This window comes from Oncorhynchus tshawytscha, linkage group LG10 (assembly GCF_018296145.1).
Source record: "Oncorhynchus tshawytscha isolate Ot180627B linkage group LG10, Otsh_v2.0, whole genome shotgun sequence".
Classification (NCBI taxonomy): domain Eukaryota; kingdom Metazoa; phylum Chordata; class Actinopteri; order Salmoniformes; family Salmonidae; genus Oncorhynchus; species Oncorhynchus tshawytscha.
The window spans coordinates 5,276,201-5,299,425 of NC_056438.1; the positions used below are offsets into that span (position 1 = coordinate 5,276,201).

At 38.8% G+C, this 23,225-nt stretch overlaps 1 protein-coding gene across 1 annotated transcript; it reads right to left on the reverse strand.

The window, feature by feature from the left end:
- Positions 1 to 420: 420 nt before the first annotated feature.
- LOC121847401 (endonuclease domain-containing 1 protein-like) lies at positions 421 to 21,821 on the reverse strand. The gene is made up of 2 exons (XM_042328070.1): positions 21,276 to 21,821; positions 421 to 1,473 (listed from the first exon to the last, which is right to left on the reverse strand). Exons 1-2 carry the CDS (start codon positions 21,603 to 21,605, stop codon positions 976 to 978), a joined length of 828 nt encoding a protein of 275 aa, XP_042184004.1. The 5' UTR covers positions 21,606 to 21,821; the 3' UTR covers positions 421 to 975.
- Positions 21,822 to 23,225: the final 1,404 nt, after the last annotated feature.

Consider the following 23,225-nt stretch of genomic DNA (forward strand, 5'->3'; position numbering starts at 1 on the left):
ACATTTAAACACCATGAGAACAAAACACCAGACTCTCACAGGCTTCATTCATTATAGATGTTTATTCCTTCAGATGGGAAGAAGATGGAGACATACAGTGATAGAATTACATTCAGGACATATAATAGTATCTCCATGGTAACAGTGATAGAATTACATTCAGGACATATAATAGTATCTCCATGGTAACAGTGATAGAATTACATTCAGAACATATAATAGTATCTCCATGGTAACAGTGATAGAATTACATTCAGAACATATAATAGTATCTCCATGGTAACAGTGATAGAATTACATTCAGAACATATAATAGTATCTCCATGGTAACAGTGATAGAATTACATTCAGAACATATAATAGTATCTCCATGGTAACAGTGATAGAATTACATTCAGAACATATAATAGTATCTCTATGGTAACAGTGATAGAATTACATTCAGAACATATAATAGTATCTCCATGGTAACAGTGATAGAATTACATTCAGAACAAATAATAGTATCTCTATGGTAACAGTGATTGAATTACATTCAGAACATATAATAGTATCGCTATGGTAACAGTGATAGAATTACATTCAGAACAAATAATAGTATCTCTATGGTAACAGTGATAGAATTACATTCAGAACATATAATAGTATCTCTATGGTAACAGTGATAGAATTACATTCAGAACATATAATAGTATCTCTATGGTAACAGTGATAGAATTACATTCAGAACATGTAATAGTGTCTCCATGGTAAATATGTTTTAGAGTTGTCTGTGTTACCACTGGACCAAACTCTGGGACTGTGTCACCTACAAAGAGACACATTTACAATCCTCATCACATTTCATCAACCCTTTCCCGCTAATATCCCCACTTCCTATCTCCCTCTCTCTGCTCTTCTCTCTCTCTTTCTGAGAAGAACCTCTTGGACACTGATCTGGGAACACCTGGACATCACCACCTGGGTAGTGCTGCTTCAACATGTTATACAGCTCTGACAAGGTATGGGGTTCAATACTTGTTTGTTTGTTTCCTCTTGGTTCTCACCCCAGTGTGCTTTGGCCATCCACTCTTTCTTCTTGCTGTTGTAACAGCAGTAGGCTGTCCACAGGAGATCTGGGATGTTCACTCGGTTGTTCAGTTTGTTGTTGACACTGGGAACTGCTCCAGTCAACACATAGGCCTTGGGTTGACCATTATTATCAAGGCATTGCTTCAGGAGTATCTTTCTAACCGTACACTCCATCTTTCCCCAGCTACCTTCATTAAATGTCTTTAGTTGAGGAACAGCGTTTGTCAGGGTAAAGGTGGAGTCCTGATTTACAGGTTGGTGAGCAAAAGATTTAGGAAACAAGTGACCTTTGTTCACCTTCTTGTCTTTACCGTATTCATCATAATCCTGATTGACAGCCTGGTGTGTATAAATGACCCCTTGTTTCTCCAGACCCATAACTGGTTCAATTCCTCCGTCCAGCTGTAGGAACAATATTCATCATTATTCACTGAACTGACCTGTATATTAGACCTGTATATCAGACCTGTATAATAGACCTGTGTATTAGACCTGTATATTAGACCTGTATATTAGACCTGTATATTAGACCTGTATATTAGACCTGTATATTAGACCTGTATATTAGACCTGTAGATTAGACCTGTAGATTAGACCTGACCTGTATATTAGACCTGTATATTAGACCTGACCTGTATATCAGACCTGACCTGTATATTAGACCTGTATATTAGACCTGACCTGTATATCAGACCTGACCTGTATAATAGACCTGTATATCAGACCTGTATATTAGACCTGACCTGTATATTAGACATGACCTGTATATCAGACCTGTATATCAGACCTGTATATCAGACCTGTATATTAGACCTGACCTGTATATTAGACCTGTATATTAGACCTGTATATTAGACCTGACCTGTATATTAGACCTGTATATTAGACCTGACCTGTATATCAGACCTGTATATCAGACCTGACCTGTATATTAGACCTGTATATCAGACCTGTATAATAGACCTGTATATTAGACCTGTATATTAGACCTGTATATCAGACCTGTATATTAGACCTGACCTGTATATTAGACCTGTATATCAGACCTGTATATTAGACCTGTATATTAGACCTGTATATTAGACCTGTATAGCAGACCTGTATATTAGACCTGACCTGTATATTAGACCTGTATATCAGACCTGTATATTAGACCTGTATATTAGACCTGTATATCAGACCTGTATATCAGACCTGTATATTAGACCTGTATATTAGACCTGTATATTAGACCTGTATATCAGACCTGTATATTAGACCTGACCTATATATTAGACCTGTATATCAGACCTGTATATCAGACCTGTATATTAGACCTGTATATTAGACCTGACCTGTATATTAGACCTGTATATCAGACCTGTATATTAGACCTGTATATTAGACCTGAATATCAGACCTGTATATCAGACCTGTATATCAGACCTGTATATTAGACCTGTATATTAGACCTGTATATTAGACCTGACCTGTATATTAGACCTGTATATTAGACCTGACCTGTATATTAGACCTGTATATTAGACCTGTATATTAGACCTGACCTGTATATTAGACCTGACCTGTATTAGACCTGTATATTAGACCTGTATATTAGACCTGACCTGTATATTAGACCTGACCTGTATATTAGACCTGTATATTAGACCTGTATATCAGACCTGTATATTAGACCTGACCTGTATATTAGACCTGTATATCAGACCTGTATATTAGACCTGTATATTAGACCTGTATATCAGACCTGTATATCAGACCTGTATATTAGACCTGTATATTAGACCTGTATATTAGACCTGTATATCAGACCTGTATATTAGACCTGACCTGTATATTAGACCTGTATATCAGACCTGTATATCAGACCTGTATATTAGACCTGTATATTAGACCTGTATATTAGACCTGTATATCAGACCTGTATATTAGACCTGTATATTAGACCTGAATATCAGACCTGTATATCAGACCTGTATATCAGACCTGTATATTAGACCTGTATATTAGACCTGTATATTAGACCTGACCTGTATATTAGACCTGTATATCAGACCTGTATATTAGACCTGTATATTAGACCTGTATATCAGACCTGTATATTAGACCTGTATATTAGACCTGTATATTAGACCTGACCTGTATATTAGACCTGTATATTAGACCTGACCTGTATATTAGACCTGTATATTAGACCTGTATATCAGACCTGACCTGTATATTAGACCTGACCTGTGTATTAGACCTGTATATTAGACCTGTATATTAGACCTGACCTGTATATTAGACCTGACCTGTATATCAGACCTGTATATTAGACCAGACCTGTATATTAGACCTGTATATTAGACCTGTATATTAGACCTGTTTATTAGACCTGTATATTAGACCTGACCTGTATATTAGACCTGTATATTAGACCTGTATATTAGACCTGTATATTAGACCTGTATAATAGACCTGTATATTAGACCTGACCTGTATATTAGACCTGGCCTGTATATTAGACCTGTATATTAGACCTGTATATTAGACCTGTATAATAGACCTGTATATTAGACCTGTATATTAGACCTGACCTGTATATTAGACCTGTATATTAGACCTGTATATTAGACCTGTATATTATACCTGAAAATCAGACCTGTATATTAGACCTGTATAATAGACCTGTATATTAGACCTGTATATTAGACCTGTATATTAGACCTGTATATCAGACCTGTATATTAGACCTGTATATTAGACCTGTATATTAGACCTGTATAATAGACCTGTATATTAGACCTGTATATTAGACCTGTATATTAGACCTGTATATCAGACCTGTATATTAGACCTGTATATTAGACCTGTATATTAGACCTGTATATTAGACCTGTATATCAGACCTGTATATTAGACCTGTATATTAGACCTGACCTGTATATTAGACCTGTATATTAGACCTGTATATTAGACCTGTATATTAGACCTGTATATTAGACCAGACCTGTATATTAGACCTGAAAATCAGACCTGTATATTAGACCTGTATATTAGACCTGACCTGTATATTAGACCTGTATATTAGACCTGTATATTAGACCTGTATATTAGACCTGTATATTAGACCTGACCTGTATATTATACCTGACCTGTATATTAGACCTGAAAATCAGACCTGTATATTAGACCTGTATAATAGACCTGTATATTAGACCTGTATATTAGACCTGTATATTAGACCTGTATATTAGACCTGTATATCAGACCTGTATATTAGACCTGTATATTAGACCTGTATAATAGACCTGTATATTAGACCTGTATATTAGACCTGTATATTAGACCTGTATATCAGACCTGTATATTAGACCTGTATATTAGACCTGTATATTAGACCTGTATATTAGACCTGACCTGTATATTAGACCTGACCTGTATATTAGACCTGTATATTAGACCTGTATATTAGACCTGTATATTAGACCTGACCTGTTTATTAGACCTGTATATTAGACCTGTATATCAGACCTGTATATTAGACCTGTATATCAGACCTGTATATTAGACCTGTATATTAGACCTGTATATTAGACCTGTATATCAGACCTGTATATTAGACCTGACCTGTTTATTAGACCTGTATATTAGACCTGTATATTAGAACTGTATATTAGACCTGTATATTAGACCTGTATATTAGACCTGACCTGTATATTAGACCTGTATATTAGAACTGTATATTAGACCTGTTTATTAGACCTGTATATTAGACCTGTATATTAGACCTGACCTGTATATTAGACCTGTATATTAGACCTGTATATTAGACCTTTATATTAGACCTGTATATCAGACCTGTATATTAGACCTGTATATTAGACCTGTATATTAGACCTGTATATTAGACCAGACCTGTATATTAGACCTGTATATTAGACCTGTATATTAGACCTGTTTATTAGACCTGTATATTAGACCTGACCTGTATATTAGACCTGACCTGTATATTAGACCTGTATATTAGACCTGTATATTAGACCTGTATAATAGACCTGTATATTAGACCTGACCTGTATATTAGACCTGGCCTGTATATTAGACCTGTATATTAGACCTGTATATTAGACCTGTATAATAGACCTGTATATTAGACCTGTATATTAGACCTGACCTGTATATTAGACCTGTATATTAGACCTGTATATTAGACCTGTATATTAGACCTGTATATTATACCTGAAAATCAGACCTGTATATTAGACCTGTATAATAGACCTGTATATTAGACCTGTATATTAGACCTGTATATTAGACCTGTATATCAGACCTGTATATTAGACCTGTATATTAGACCTGTATATTAGACCTGTATAATAGACCTGTATATTAGACCTGTATATTAGACCTGTATATTAGACCTGTATATCAGACCTGTATATTAGACCTGTATATTAGACCTGTATATTAGACCTGTATATTAGACCTGTATATCAGACCTGTATATTAGACCTGTATATTAGACCTGTATATTAGACCTGTATATTAGACCTGTATATTAGACCTGTATATTAGACCTGTATATTAGACCAGACCTGTATATTAGACCTGAAAATCAGACCTGTATATTAGACCTGTATATTAGACCTGACCTGTATATTAGACCTGTATATTAGACCTGTATATTAGACCTGTATATTAGACCTGTATATTAGACCTGTATATTAGACCTGACCTGTATATTATACCTGACCTGTATATTAGACCTGAAAATCAGACCTGTATATTAGACCTGTATAATAGACCTGTATATTAGACCTGTATATTAGACCTGTATATTAGACCTGTATATTAGACCTGTATATCAGACCTGTATATTAGACCTGTATATTAGACCTGTATAATAGACCTGTATATTAGACCTGTATATTAGACCTGTATATTAGACCTGTATATCAGACCTGTATATTAGACCTGTATATTAGACCTGTATATTAGACCTGTATATTAGACCTGACCTGTATATTAGACCTGACCTGTATATTAGACCTGTATATTAGACCTGTATATTAGACCTGTATATTAGACCTGACCTGTTTATTAGACCTGTATATTAGACCTGTATATCAGACCTGTATATTAGACCTGTATATCAGACCTGTATATTAGACCTGTATATTAGACCTGTATATTAGACCTGTATATCAGACCTGTATATTAGACCTGACCTGTTTATTAGACCTGTATATTAGACCTGTATATTAGAACTGTATATTAGACCTGTATATTAGACCTGTATATTAGACCTGACCTGTATATTAGACCTGTATATTAGAACTGTATATTAGACCTGTTTATTAGACCTGTATATTAGACCTGTATATTAGACCTGACCTGTATATTAGACCTGTATATTAGACCTGTATATTAGACCTTTATATTAGACCTGTATATCAGACCTGTATATTAGACCTGTATATTAGACCTGTATATTAGACCTGTATATTAGACCTGACCTGTATATTAGACCTGACCTGTATATTTTTTTTATATTTTATTTTATTTCACCTTTATTTAACCAGGTAGGCTAGTTGAGAACAAGTTCTCAATTGCAACTGCGACCTGGCCAAGATAAAGCATAGCAGTGTGAACAGACAACACAGAGTTACACATGGAGTAAACAATTAACAAGTCAATAACACAGTAGAAAAAAAGAGAGTCTATATACAATGTGTGCAAAAGGCATGAGGAGGTAGGCGAATAATTACAATTTTGCAGATTAACACTGGAGTGATAAATGATCAGATGGTCATGTACAGGTAGAGATATTGGTGTGCAAAAGAGCAGAAAAGTAAATAAATAAAAACAGTATGGGGATGAGGTAGGTGAAAATGGGTGGGCTATTTACCAATAGACTATGTACAGCTGCAGCGATCGGTTAGCTGCTCAGATAGCTGATGTTTGAAGTTGGTGAGGGAGATAAAAGTCTCCAACTTCAGCGATTTTTGCAATTCGTTCCAGTCACAGGCAGCAGAGTACTGGAACGAAAGGCGGCCAAATGAGGTGTTGGCTTTTGGGATGATCAGTGAGATACACCTGCTGGAGCGCGTGCTACGGATGGGTGTTGCCATCGTGACCAGTGAACTGAGAGAAGGCGGAGCTTTACCTAGCATGGACTTGTAGATGACCTGGAACCAGTGGGTCTGGCGACGAATATGTAACGAGGGCCAGCCGACTAGAGCATACAGGTCGCAGTGGTGGGTGGTATAAGGTGCTTTAGTGACAAAACGGATGGCACTGTGATAGACTGCATCCAGTTTGCTGAGTAGAGTGTTGGAAGCCATTTTGTAGATGACATCGCCGAAGTCGAGGATCGGTAGGATAGTCAGTTTTACTAGGGTAAGCTTGGCGGCGTGAGTGAAGGAGGCTTTGTTGCGGAATAGAAAGCCGACTCTTGATTTGATTTTCGATTGAAGATGTTTGATATGAGTCTGGAAGGAGAGTTTGCAGTCTAGCCAGACACCTAGGTACTTATAGATGTCCACATATTCAAGGTCGGAACCATCCAGGGTGGTGATGCTGGTCGGGCATGCGGGTGCAGGCAGCGATCGGTTGAAAAGCATGCATTTGGTTTTACTAGCGTTTAAGAGCAGTTGGAGGCCACGGAAGGAGTGTTGTATGGCATTGAAGCTTGTTTGGAGGTTAGATAGCACAGTGTCCAATGACGGGCCGAAAGTATATAGAATGGTGTCGTCTGCGTAGAGGTGGATCAGGGAATCGCCCGCAGCAAGAGCAACATCATTGATATGTACAGAGAAAAGAGTCGGCCCGAGAATTGAACCCTGTGGCACCCCCATAGAGACTGCCAGAGGACCGGACAGCATGCCCTCCGATTTGACACACTGAACTCTGTCTGCAAAGTAATTGGTGAACCAGGCAAGGCAGTCATCCGAAAAACCGAGGCTACTGAGTCTGCCGATAAGAATATGGTGATTGACAGAGTCGAAAGCCTTGGCAAGGTCAATGAAGACAGCTGCACAGTACTGTCTTTTATCGATGGCGGTTATGATATCGTTTAGTACCTTGAGTGTGGCTGAGGTGCACCCGTGACCAGCTCGGAAACCAGATTGCACAGCGGAGAAGGTACGGTAGGATTCGAGATGGTCAGTGACCTGTTTGTTGACTTGGCTTTCGAAGACCTTAGATAGGCAGGGCAGGATGGATATAGGTCTGTAACAGTTTGGGTCCAGGGTGTCTCCCCCTTTGAAGAGGGGGATGACTGCGGCAGCTTTCAATCCTTGGGGATCTCAGACGATATGAAAGAGAGGTTGAACAGGCTGGTAATAGGGGTTGCGACAATGGCGGCGGATAGTTTCAGAAATAGGGGGTCCAGATTGTCAAGCCCAGCTGATTTGTACGGGTCCAGGTTTTGCAGCTCTTTCAGAACATCTGCTATCTGGATTTGGGTAAAGGAGAACCTGGAGAGGCTTGGGCGAGGAGCTGCCGGGGGGGCGGAGCTGTTGGCCGAGGTTGGAGTAGCCAGGCGGAAGGCATGGCCAGCCGTTGAGAAATGCTTTTTGAAGTTTTCGATAATCATGGATTTATCGGTGGTGACCGTGTTACCTAGCCTCAGTGCAGTGGGCAGCTGGGAGGAGGTGCTCTTGTTCTCCATGGACTTCACAGTGTCCCAAAACTTTTTGGAGTTGGAGCTACAGGATGCAAACTTCTGCCTGAAGAAGCTGGCCTTAGCTTTCCTGACTGACTGCGTGTATTGGTTCCGGACTTCCCTGAACAGTTGCATATCCCGGGGACTATTCGATGCTATTGCAGTCCGCCACAGGATGTTTTTGTGCTGGTCGAGGGCAGTCAGGTCTGGGGTGAACCAAGGACTGTATCTGTTCTTAGTTCTGCATTTTTTGAACGAAGCATGCTTATCTAAAATGGTGAGGAAGTTACTTTTAAAGAATGACCAGGCATCCTCAACTGACGGGATGAGGTCAATGTCCTTCCAGGATACCCGGGCCAGGTCGATTAGAAAGGCCTGCTCACAGAAGTGTTTTAGGGAGCGTTTGACAGTGATGAGGGGTGGTCGTTTGACTGCGGCTCCGTAGCGGATACAGGCAATGAGGCAGTGATCGCTGAGATCCTGGTTGAAGACAGCGGAGGTGTATTTGGAGGGCCAGTTGGTCAGGATGACGTCTATGAGGGTGCCCTTGTTTACAGAGTTAGGGTTGTACCTGGTGGGTTCCTTGATGATTTGTGTGAGATTGAGGGCATCTAGCTTAGATTGTAGGACTGGCGGGGTGTTTAGCATATCCCAGTTTAGGTCACCTAACAGAACAAACTCTGAGGCTAGATGGGGGGCGATAAATTCACAAATGGTGTCCAGGGCACAGCTGGGAGCTGAGGGGGGTCGGTAGCAGGCGGCAACAGTGAGAGACTTATTTCTGGAGAGAGTAATTTTCAAAATTAGTAGTTTGAACTGTTTGGGTATGGACCTGGAAAGTATGACATTACTTTGCAGGCTATCTCTGCAGTAGACTGCAACTCCTCCCCCTTTGGCAGTTCTATCTTGACGGAAGATGTTATAGTTGGGTATGGAAATCTCTGAATCTCTAGACCTGTATATTAGACCTGACCTGTATACTAGACCTGTATATCAGACCTGTATATTAGACCTGACCTGTATATTAGACCTGTATATTAGACCTGACCTGTATATTAGACCTGTATATTAGACCTGACCTGTATATTAGACCTGTATATTAGACCTGTATATTAGACCTGTATATTAGACCTGACCTGTGTATCAGACCTGACCTGTATATTAGACCTGTATATTAGACCTGTATATTAGACCTGACCTGTATATTAGACCTGTATATTAGACCTGACCTGTATATTAGACCTGTATATTAGACCTGTATATCAGACCTGTATATTAGACCTGACCTGTATATTAGACCTGTATATTAGACCTGTATATTAGACCTGACTTGTATGTTAGACCTGTATATTAGACCTGTATATTAGACTTGTATATTAGACCTGTATATTAGACCTGTATATTAGACCTGACCTGTATATTAGACCTGTATATTAGACCTGTATTTTAGACCTGTATATCAGACCTGTATATTAGACCTGTATATTAGACCTGACCTGTCTACTAGACCTGTATATCAGACCTGTATATTAGACCTGACCTGTATATTAGACCTGTATATTAGACCTGACCTGTATACTAGACCTGTATATCAGACCTGTATATTAGACCTGTATATTAGACCTGTATATTAGACCTGTATATCAGACCTGTATAGTAGACCTGTATATTAGACCTGTATATCAGACCTGTATATTAGAACTGTATATTAGACCTGTATATTAGACCTGTATACAGTGCCTTGCGAAAGTATTCGGCCCCCTTGAACTTTGCGACATTTTGCACATTTCAGGCTTCAAACATAAAGATATAAAACTGTATTTTTTGTGAGGAATCAACAACAAGTGGGACACAATCATGAAGTGGAACGACATTTATTGGATCTTTCAAACTTTTTTAACAAATCAAAAACTGAAAAATTGGGCGTGCAAAATTATTCAGCCCCTTTACTTTCAGTGCAGCAAACTCTCTCCAGAAGTTCAGTGAGGATCTCTGAATGATCCAATGTTGACCTAAATGACTAATGATGATAAATACAATCCACCTGTGTGTAATCAAGTCTCCGTATAAATGCACCTGCACTGTGATAGTCTCAGAGGTCCGTTAAAAGCGCAGAGTGCATCATGAAGAACAAGGAACACACCAGGCAGGTCCGAGATACTGTTGTGAAGAAGTTTAAAGCCGGATTTGGATACAAAAAGATTTCCCACGCTTTAAACATCCCAAGGAGCACTGTGCAAGCGATAATATTGAAATGGAAGGAGTATCAGACCACTGCAAATCTACCAAGACCTGGCCGTCCCTCTAAACTTTCAGCTCATACAAGGAGAAGACTGATCAGAGATGCAGCCAAGAGGCCCATGATCATTCTGGATGAACTGCAGAGATCTACAGCTGAGGTGGGAGACTCTGTCCATAGGACAACAATCAGTCGTATATTGCACAAATCTGGCCTTTATGGAAGAGTGGCAAGAAGAAAGCCATTTCTTAAAGATATCCATAAAAAGTGTTGTTTAAAGTTTGCCACAAGCCACCTGGGAGACACACCAAACATGTGGAAGAAGGTGCTCTGGTCAGATGTAACCAAAATTGAACGTTTTGGCAACAATGCAAAACGTTATGTTTGGCGTAAAAGCAACACAGCTCAACACCCTGAACACACCATCCCCACTGTCAAACATGGTGGTGGCAGCATCATGGTTTGGGCCTGCTTTTCTTCAGCAGGGACAGGGAAGATGGTTAAAATTGATGGGAAGATGGATGGAGCCAAATACAGGACCATTTTGGAAGAAAACCTGATGGAGTCTGCAAAAGACCTGAGACTGGGATGGAGATTTGTCTTCCAACAAGACAATGATCCAAAACATAAAGCAAAATCTACAATGGAATGGTTCAAAAATTAACATATCCAGGTGTTAGAATGGCCAAGTCAAAGTCCAGACCTGAATCCAATCGAGAATCTGTGGAAAGAACTGAAAACTGCTGTTCACAAATGCTCTCCATCCAACCTCACTGAGCTCGAGCTGTTTTGCAAGGAGGAATGGGAAAAAAATTTCAGTCTCTCGATGTGCAAAACTGATAGAGACATACCCCAAGCGACTTACAGCTGTAATCGCAGCAAAAGGTGGCGCTACAAAGTATTAACTTAAGGGGGCTGAATAATTTTGCACGCCCAATTTTTCAGTTTTTGATTTGTTAAAAAAGTTTGAAAGATCCAATAAATGTCGTTTCCACTTCATGATTGTGTCCCACTTGTTGTTGATTCTTCACAAAAAATACAGTTTTATATCTTTATGTTTGAAGCCTGAAATGTGGCAAAAGTTCGCAAAGTTCAAGGGGGCCGAATACTTTCGCAAGGCACTGTATTAGACCTGTATATTAGACCTGTATATCAGACCTGTATATTAGACCTGTATATTAGACCTGTATATTAGACCTGTATATTAGACCTGACCTGTATATTAGACCTGTATATTAGACCTGTATATTAGACCTGTATATTAGACCTGTATATCAGACTTGTATATCAGACCTGTATATCAGACCTGTATATTAGACCTGTATATCAGACCTGTATATTAGACCTGTATATTAGACCTGTATATTAGACCTGTATATTAGACCTGACCTGTATATTAGACCTGTATATTAGACCTGACCTGTATATTAGACCTGTATATTAGACCTGTATATTAGACCTGTATTTAGACCTGTATATAAGACCTGTATATTAGACCAGTATATTAGACCTGACCTGTATATTAGACCTGTATATTAGACCTGACCTGTATACTAGACCTGTATATCAGACCTGTATATTAGACCTGTTTATTAGACCTGTATATTAGACCTGTATATTAGAGCCTGACCTGTATATTAGACCTGTATATTAGACCTGACCTGTATATTAGACCTGTATATTAGACCTGACCTGTATATTAGACCTGTATATTAGACCTGACCTGTATATTAGACCTGTATATTAGACCTGACCTGTATATTAGACCTGTATATTAGACCTGTATATTAGACCTGTATATCAGACCTGTATATTAGACCTGTATATTAGACCTGTATATTAGACCTGACCTGTATATTAGACCTGTATATCAGACCTGTATATTAGACCTGTATATTAGACCTGACCTGTATATTAGACCTGTATATTAGACCTGTATATCAGACCTGTATATTAGACCTGACCTGTATATTAGACCTGTATATTAGACCTGTATATTAGACCTGACCTGTATATTAGACCTGTATATTAGACCTGTATATTAGACCTGACCTGTATATTAGACCTGTATATTAGACCTGTATATTAGACCTGACCTGTATATTAGACCTGTATATTAGACCTGACCTGTATATTAGACCTGACCTGTATATTAGACCTGTATATTAGACCTGTATATTAGACCTGTATATTAGACCTGACCTGTATATTAGACCTGTATATTAGACCTGTTATTAGACCTGACCTGTATATTAGACCTGTATATTAGACCTGACCTGTATATTAGACCTGTATATTAGACCTGTATATTAGACCTGTATATTAGACCTGACCTGTATATTAGACCTGTATATTAGAACTGTATATTAGACCTGACCTGTATATTAGACCTGTATATTAGACCTGTATATTAGACCTGTATATTAGACCTGACCTGTGTATCAGACCTGACCTGTATATTAGACCTGTATATTAGACCTGTATATTAGACCTGACCTGTATATTAGACCTGTATATTAGACCTGACCTGTATATTAGACCTGTATATTAGACCTGTATATCAGACCTGTATATTAGACCTGACCTGTATATTAGACCTGTATATTAGACCTGTATATTAGACCTGACTTGTATGTTAGACCTGTATATTAGACCTGTATATTAGACTTGTATATTAGACCTGTATATTAGACCTGTATATTAGACCTGACCTGTATATTAGACCTGTATATTAGACCTGTATTTTAGACCTGTATATCAGACCTGTATATTAGACCTGTATATTAGACCTGACCTGTCTACTAGACCTGTATATCAGACCTGTATATTAGACCTGACCTGTATATTAGACCTGTATATTAGACCTGACCTGTATACTAGACCTGTATATCAGACCTGTATATTAGACCTGTATATTAGACCTGTATATTAGACCTGTATATCAGACCTGTATAGTAGACCTGTATATTAGACCTGTATATCAGACCTGTATATTAGAACTGTATATTAGACCTGTATATTAGACCTGTATACAGTGCCTTGCGAAAGTATTCGGCCCCCTTGAACTTTGCGACATTTTGCACATTTCAGGCTTCAAACATAAAGATATAAAACTGTATTTTTTTGTGAGGAATCAACAACAAGTGGGACACAATCATGAAGTGGAACGACATTTATTGGATCTTTCAAACTTTTTAACAAATCAAAAACTGAAAAATTGGGCGTGCAAAATTATTCAGCCCCTTTACTTTCAGTGCAGCAAACTCTCTCCAGAAGTTCAGTGAGGATCTCTGAATGATCCAATGTTGACCTAAATGACTAATGATGATAAATACAATCCACCTGTGTGTAATCAAGTCTCCGTATAAATGCACCTGCACTGTGATAGTCTCAGAGGTCCGTTAAAAGCGCAGAGTGCATCATGAAGAACAAGGAACACACCAGGCAGGTCCGAGATACTGTTGTGAAGAAGTTTAAAGCCGGATTTGGATACAAAAAGATTTCCCACGCTTTAAACATCCCAAGGAGCACTGTGCAAGCGATAATATTGAAATGGAAGGAGTATCAGACCACTGCAAATCTACCAAGACCTGGCCGTCCCTCTAAACTTTCAGCTCATACAAGGAGAAGACTGATCAGAGATGCAGCCAAGAGGCCCATGATCATTCTGGATGAACTGCAGAGATCTACAGCTGAGGTGGGAGACTCTGTCCATAGGACAACAATCAGTCGTATATTGCACAAATCTGGCCTTTATGGAAGAGTGGCAAGAAGAAAGCCATTTCTTAAAGATATCCATAAAAAGTGTTGTTTAAAGTTTGCCACAAGCCACCTGGGAGACACACCAAACATGTGGAAGAAGGTGCTCTGGTCAGATGTAACCAAAATTGAACGTTTTGGCAACAATGCAAAACGTTATGTTTGGCGTAAAAGCAACACAGCTCAACACCCTGAACACACCATCCCCACTGTCAAACATGGTGGTGGCAGCATCATGGTTTGGGCCTGCTTTTCTTCAGCAGGGACAGGGAAGATGGTTAAAATTGATGGGAAGATGGATGGAGCCAAATACAGGACCATTTTGGAAGAAAACCTGATGGAGTCTGCAAAAGACCTGAGACTGGGATGGAGATTTGTCTTCCAACAAGACAATGATCCAAAACATAAAGCAAAATCTACAATGGAATGGTTCAAAAATTAACATATCCAGGTGTTAGAATGGCCAAGTCAAAGTCCAGACCTGAATCCAATCGAGAATCTGTGGAAAGAACTGAAAACTGCTGTTCACAAATGCTCTCCATCCAACCTCACTGAGCTCGAGCTGTTTTGCAAGGAGGAATGGGAAAAAATTTCAGTCTCTCGATGTGCAAAACTGATAGAGACATACCCCAAGCGACTTACAGCTGTAATCGCAGCAAAAGGTGGCGCTACAAAGTATTAACTTAAGGGGGCTGAATAATTTTGCACGCCCAATTTTTCAGTTTTTGATTTGTTAAAAAAGTTTGAAAGATCCAATAAATGTCGTTCCACTTCATGATTGTGTCCCACTTGTTGTTGATTCTTCACAAAAAATACAGTTTTATATCTTTATGTTTGAAGCCTGAAATGTGGCAAAAGTTCGCAAAGTTCAAGGGGGCCGAATACTTTCGCAAGGCACTGTATTAGACCTGTATATTAGACCTGTATATCAGACCTGTATATTAGACCTGTATATTAGACCTGTATATTAGACCTGTATATTAGACCTGACCTGTATATTAGACCTGTATATTAGACCTGTATATTAGACCTGTATATTAGACCTGTATATCAGACTTGTATATCAGACCTGTATATCAGACCTGTATATTAGACCTGTATATCAGACCTGTATATTAGACCTGTATATTAGACCTGTATATTAGACCTGTATATTAGACCTGACCTGTATATTAGACCTGTATATTAGACCTGACCTGTATATTAGACCTGTATATTAGACCTGTATATTAGACCTGTATTTAGACCTGTATATAAGACCTGTATATTAGACCAGTATATTAGACCTGACCTGTATATTAGACCTGTATATTAGACCTGACCTGTATACTAGACCTGTATATCAGACCTGTATATTAGACCTGTTTATTAGACCTGTATATTAGACCTGTATATTAGAGCCTGACCTGTATATTAGACCTGTATATTAGACCTGACCTGTATATTAGACCTGTATATTAGACCTGACCTGTATATTAGACCTGTATATTAGACCTGACCTGTATATTAGACCTGTATATTAGACCTGACCTGTATATTAGACCTGTATATTAGACCTGTATATTAGACCTGTATATCAGACCTGTATATTAGACCTGTATATTAGACCTGTATATTAGACCTGACCTGTATATTAGACCTGTATATCAGACCTGTATATTAGACCTGTATATTAGACCTGACCTGTATATTAGACCTGTATATTAGACCTGTATATCAGACCTGTATATTAGACCTGACCTGTATATTAGACCTGTATATTAGACCTGTATATTAGACCTGACCTGTATATTAGACCTGTATATTAGACCTGTATATTAGACCTGACCTGTATATTAGACCTGTATATTAGACCTGTATATTAGACCTGACCTGTATATTAGACCTGTATATTAGACCTGACCTGTATATTAGACCTGACCTGTATATTAGACCTGTATATTAGACCTGTATATTAGACCTGTATATTAGACCTGACCTGTATATTAGACCTGTATATTAGACCTGTTATTAGACCTGACCTGTATATTAGACCTGTATATTAGACCTGACCTGTATATTAGACCTGTATATTAGACCTGTATATTAGACCTGTATATTAGACCTGACCTGTATATTAGACCTGTATATTAGAACTGTATATTAGACCTGACCTGTATATTAGACCTGTATATTAGACCTGTATATTAGACCTGTATATTAGACCTGTATATCAGACCTGTATATTAGACCTGACCTGTATATTAGACCTGTATATTAGACCTGACCTTTATATTAGACCTGTATATTAGACCTGACCTGTATATTAGACCTGTATATTAGACCTGTATATTAGACCTGACCTGTATATTAGACCTGTATATTAGACCTGTATATTAGACCTGTATATTAGACCTGTATATCAGACCTGTATATTAGACCTGTATATTAGAACTGTATTTTAGACCTGTATATTAGACAAGACCTGTATATTAGACCTGTATATTAGACAAGACCTGTATATTAGACCTGTATATTAGACCTGTATATTAGACCTGTATATTAGACCTGTATATAAGACCTGTATATTAGACCTGTATATTAGACCTGACCTGTATATTAGACCTGTATATTAGACCTGAGCTGTATACTAGACCTGTATATCAGACCTGTATATTAGACCTGTTTATTAGACCTGTATATTAGACCTGTATATTAGACCTGTATAATAGACCTGTATATTAGACCTGTATATTAGACCTGACCTGTATATTAGACCTGACCTGTATATTAGACCTGTATAATAGACCTGTATATTAGACCTGTATAATAGACCTGTATATTAGACCTGACCTGTATATTAGACCTGTATATTAGACCTGTATATTCGACCTGTATATCAGACCTGTATATCAGACCTGTATATTAGACCTGTATATTAGACCTGACCTGTATATTAGACCTGTATATTAGACCTGTATATTAGACCTGACCTGTATATTAGACCTGTATATTAGACCTGACCTGTATATTAGACCTGTATATTAGACCTGACCTGTCTACTAGACCTGTATATTAGACCTGTATATTCGACCTGTATATCAGACCTGTATATCAGACCTGTATATTAGACCTGTATATTAGACCTGTATATTCGACCTGTATATCAGACCTGTATATCAGACCTGTATATTAGACCTGTATATTAGACCTGACCTGTATATTAGACCTGTATATTAGACCTGTATATTAGACCTGACCTGTATATTAGACCTGTATATTAGACCTGACCTGTATATTAGACCTGTATATTAGACCTGACCTGTCTACTAGACCTGTATATCAGACCTGTATATTAGACCTGACCTGTATATTAGACCTGTATATCAGACCTGACCTGTATATTAGACCTGTATATTAGACCTGTATATTAGACCTGTATATTAGACCTGTATAGTAGACCTGACCTGTATATCAGACCTGTATATTAGACCTGTATATTAGACCTGTATATTAGACCTGTATATTAGACCTGACCTGTATATTAGACCTGTATATTAGACCTGACCTGTCTACTAGACCTGTATATTAGACCTGTATATTCGACCTGTATATCAGACCTGTATATCAGACCTGTATATTAGACCTGTATATTAGACCTGTATATTCGACATGTATATCAGACCTGTATATCAGACCTGTATATTAGACCTGTATATTAGACCTGACCTGTATATTAGACCTGTATATTAGACCTGTATATTAGACCTGACCTGTATATTAGACCTGTATATTAGACCTGACCTGTATATTAGACCTGTATATTAGACCTGACCTGTCTACTAGACCTGTATATCAGACCTGTATATTAGACCTGACCTGTATATTAGACCTGTATATCAGACCTGACCTGTATATTAGACCTGTATATTAGACCTGTATATTAGACCTGTATATTAGACCTGTATAGTAGACCTGACCTGTATATCAGACCTGTATATTAGACCTGTATATTAGACCTGTATATTAGACCTGTATATTAGACCTGACCTGTATATTAGACCTGTATATTAGACCTGACCTGTATATTAGACCTGTATATTAGACCTGACCTGTATATTAGACCTGTATATTAGACCTGACCTGTATACTAGACCTGTATATCAGACCTGTATATTAGACCTGTTTATTAGACCTGTATATTAGACCTGTATATTAGACCTGTATAATAGACCTGTATATTAGACCTGTATATTAGACCTGACCTGTATATTAGACCTGACCTGTATATTAGACCTGTATAATAGACCTGTATATTAGACCTGTATAATAGACCTGTATATTAGACCTGACCTGTATATTAGACCTGTATATTAGACCTGTATATTCGACCTGTATATCAGACCTGTATATCAGACCTGTATATTAGACCTGTATATTAGACCTGACCTGTATATTAGACCTGTATATTAGACCTGTATATTAGACCTGACCTGTATACTAGACCTGTATATTAGACCTGTATATTAGACCTGACCTGTATATTAGACCTGTATATTAGACCTGACCTGTCTACTAGACCTGTATATCAGACCTGTATATTAGACCTGACCTGTATATTAGACCTGTATATTAGACCTGACCTGTATATTAGACCTGTATATTAGACCTGACCTGTCTACTAGACCTGTATATCAGACCTGTATATTAGACCTGACCTGTATATTAGACCTGTATATCAGACCTGACCTGTATATTAGACCTGTATATTAGACCTGTATATTAGACCTGTATATTAGACCTGTATAGTAGACCTGACCTGTATATCAGACCTGTATATTAGACCTGTATATTAGACCTGTATATTAGACCTGTATATTAGACCTGACCTGTATATTAGACCTGTATATTAGACCTGACCTGTATATTAGACCTGTATATTAGACCTGACCTGTATATTAGACCTGACCTGTATATTAGACCTGTATATTAGACCTGTATATCAGACCTGTATATCAGACCTGTATATTAGACCTGAATAGTAGACCTGTATATCAGACCTGTATAGTAGACCTGTATATCAGACCTGTATAGTAGACCTGTATATCAGACCTGTATAGTAGACCTGAATAGTAGACCTGTATATTAGACCTGTATAGTAGACCTGTATATTAGACCTGTATATTAGACCTGTATAGTAGACCTGTATAGTAGACCTGTATATCAGACCTGTATATCAGACCTGTATAGTAGACCTGTATATCAGACCTGTATAGTAGACCTGAATAGTAGACCTGTATATTAGACCTGTATAGTAGACCTGTATATTAGACCTGTATAGTAGACCTGTATATTTGACCTGACCTGTATATCAGACCTGTATAGTAGACCTGTATAGTAGACCTGTATATTAGACCTGTATATTAGACCTGTATAGTAGACCTGTATAGTAGACCTGTATAGTAGACCTGTATATCAGACCTGTATAGTAGACCTGTATATCAGACCTGTATAGTAGACCTGAATAGTAGACCTGTATACCTGTATATTAGACCTGTATAGTAGACCTGTATATTAGACCTGTATAGTAGACCTGTATAATAGACCTGTATATTTGACCTGACCTGTATATTTGACCTGACCTGTATATCAGACCTGTATAGTAGACCTGTATAGTAGACCTGTATATTAGACCTGTATATTAGACCTGTATAGTAGACCTGTATAGTAGACCTGTATAGTAGACCTGTATAGTAGACCTGTATAGTAGACCTGTATAGTTGACCTGTATAGTAGACCTGTATATTAGACCTGTATAGTAGACCTGTATAGTAGACCTGTATATTAGACCTGTATAGTAGACCTGTATAGTAGACCTGTATAGTAGACCTGTATAGTAGACCTGTATAGTAGACCTGTATAGTAGACCTGTATATTAGACCTGTATATTAGACCTGTATAGTAGACCTGTATAGTTGACCTGTATAGTTGACCTGTATATTAGACCTGTATAGTTGACCTGTATAGTAGACCTGTATAGTAGACCTGTATAGTAGACCTGTATAGTAGACCTGTATAGTAGACCTGTATAGTAGACCTGTATAGTTGACCTGTATAGTAGACCTGTATAGTAGACCTGTATATTAGACCTGTATAGTTGACCTGTATAGTAGACCTGTATATTAGACCTGTATATTAGACCTGTATAGTTGACCTGTATAGTAGACCTGTATAGTAGACCTGTATAGTAGACCTGTATATTACTGTGCATCCTGAAAGTATTCAAACCCTTTGACTTTTTCCACATTTGTTACGTTACAGACTAATTCTAAAATTGATTAAATTATACTTTTCCCTCATCAATCTACACACAATCTACACACACCCCATAATGACAAAGCAAAACCAGGGTCTGAATACTCATGTAAATAAGGTATTTCTGTTTATTATTTTAGAAACTATCCCTTTAAGGAATGAAACAGACATGTAATCTTGCTAGACAGACAGTAGGAATTGTCTATCGAAAGTTATTGTTCAACCTTGGCATGAAATGTCGATTTGAAAAGATGTTTAAATTACCTGAGGTTCAATCATCCATGTATCTGGTCTTGTCCCGCTCGGTCCGACCCCAGTGAAGGTGTAGGCTGAGAACACAGGGATCATGTTGGTCGTGTCGTAGAGAGTTGCAAACATGTAGGTTTTCTTGTACTTCTGGCAGATCGGCTTGTAGCGGTTCTGGTCCTGGACTTTCCCACCAACCAAAATACCTGGGAGATTTGGAGTTGTCCCCTCCAGGAAGAACGTCTCACAGTCTGTAACATCACTGAACCTCTCTACTACATGAGAGAGAGCAGGAGGAAGGAGAGAGAGGAGGAGGAGGAGAGTAGAGAGATGATTCAATACCCCCATAATCACCTGAAGACTGTACACCACAGAGACAAAGATGAAGTTACAGAGACCAGTTGGTAGACTGGAGACTGCTGAGCTGAGTCAGGACAGACTGATTTAAATAGTTATTACAGAGACCAGTTGGTAGACTGGAGACTGCTGAGCTGAGTCAGGACAGACTGATTTAAATAGTTATTACAGAGACCAGTTGGTAGACTGGAGACTGTTGAGCTTAGTCAGGACAGACTGATTTAAATAGGTTTTCAGAGACTCCTCCTTCAGGTGGCAAGACAGATAGGGTTGATTTGCATAAACTCCTCTGTACGTTTCCATGGAAAATGCTGTAACAAATAAAATGTGACTCACCTCCTGTAGCTTATGGTTCTACTTTAGAATGTGGAACACACAGCCAATAGGGAGGTTTGATTGTTACTCATGATAAATAGTCACACCTGTTCCACATACAGAGATTCCAAGAACACAGGATGAGATGTTACTATCCTTTGTGCAAGCACTTCCAAGAGTTAATGAACAGTGAGCGTGGTGAAATTTGGGGAGCGCATCGTCAGTAGTGTACCTTTGGTTCCTAGGGTGTTTCGGCCTTTCACTCTATACACCCTCCCCAAAGGCGGCCAGCGACAGGGTGATCAATCCTACGCTTGCGTCCCATTCCCAATTAGTCATAGGAGTTGCCTTGTTGTTGATAGCCAACATCCCATGGGACTATGCATGGCAGGGGCGTCCTCCTCCCTGAGTCAAGCATTGTTGACCGCATACCTCCTGGCCCTCTCACTTCGGGGCCCAGCTGGGGTCTTTCCTCTTCATCCAGAGCCACTGACTGCTGCCTTCTGCTGCCTCCGATACAGCTTTGATTGCCGAACGCTGGCTCTGGCCCTTAATTCCCAGGTCTCTAAGCAGTCTGGTTGTAGATGTTGCCACAAAACCTCTGCAGCCCACCTCCACTGGTCGGACTTCTGTGTTCCAGCCATGATGCCGTGCTTCGGCAGCTAGATCAGCATAGCGCAGATGTTTTCGCTCATAAGCCTCATCTACTGAGTTTTCCCAGGGTACTGTGAGCTCAATGATGAAGACCTTATTGAGTGAACGGGACCAGAGCAACATGTCAGGTCTTAGGGTGGTGGTTGCGATCTACGGAGGAAACACAAGTTGCCGGCCAATGTCAGCTAGCATTTTCCAGTCGCGGGCCAAGCGCAGCTGGTCTCGCTCTAATGGTGTAGAGCCGCTCTTCGGTGGTTTAGCCCCTTCGCGGACAAAGTTTGTCCGTAAGGAGTGTGATGCTGCTGTGGGTGGTAGGGAGTTGGTGGCAGCTCACTTGTCCTCCAGGGCGGACGCAAGGTTTTTAAGGACTTGGTTGTGACGCCAAGTGTAGCGTCCTTGGGTGAGGCTTGTTTTACACCCTGTGAGAATGTGCCTGAGGTTGGCTGGCATGGAACAGAGGGCACAGTCCGGATCTTCACCATACCATTGGTGAAGATTAACTGGTGTAGGAAGGACGTCATATGTTGCTCTGATGGAGAGGCTCAACCACCTCGCTTCCATGGCCCACAGATCCTTCCAGCTGATCTTCCTCTTCTCCACACTGTCCCATCGAGTCCACTGTCCCTGTTTGGAAAGAGAGAC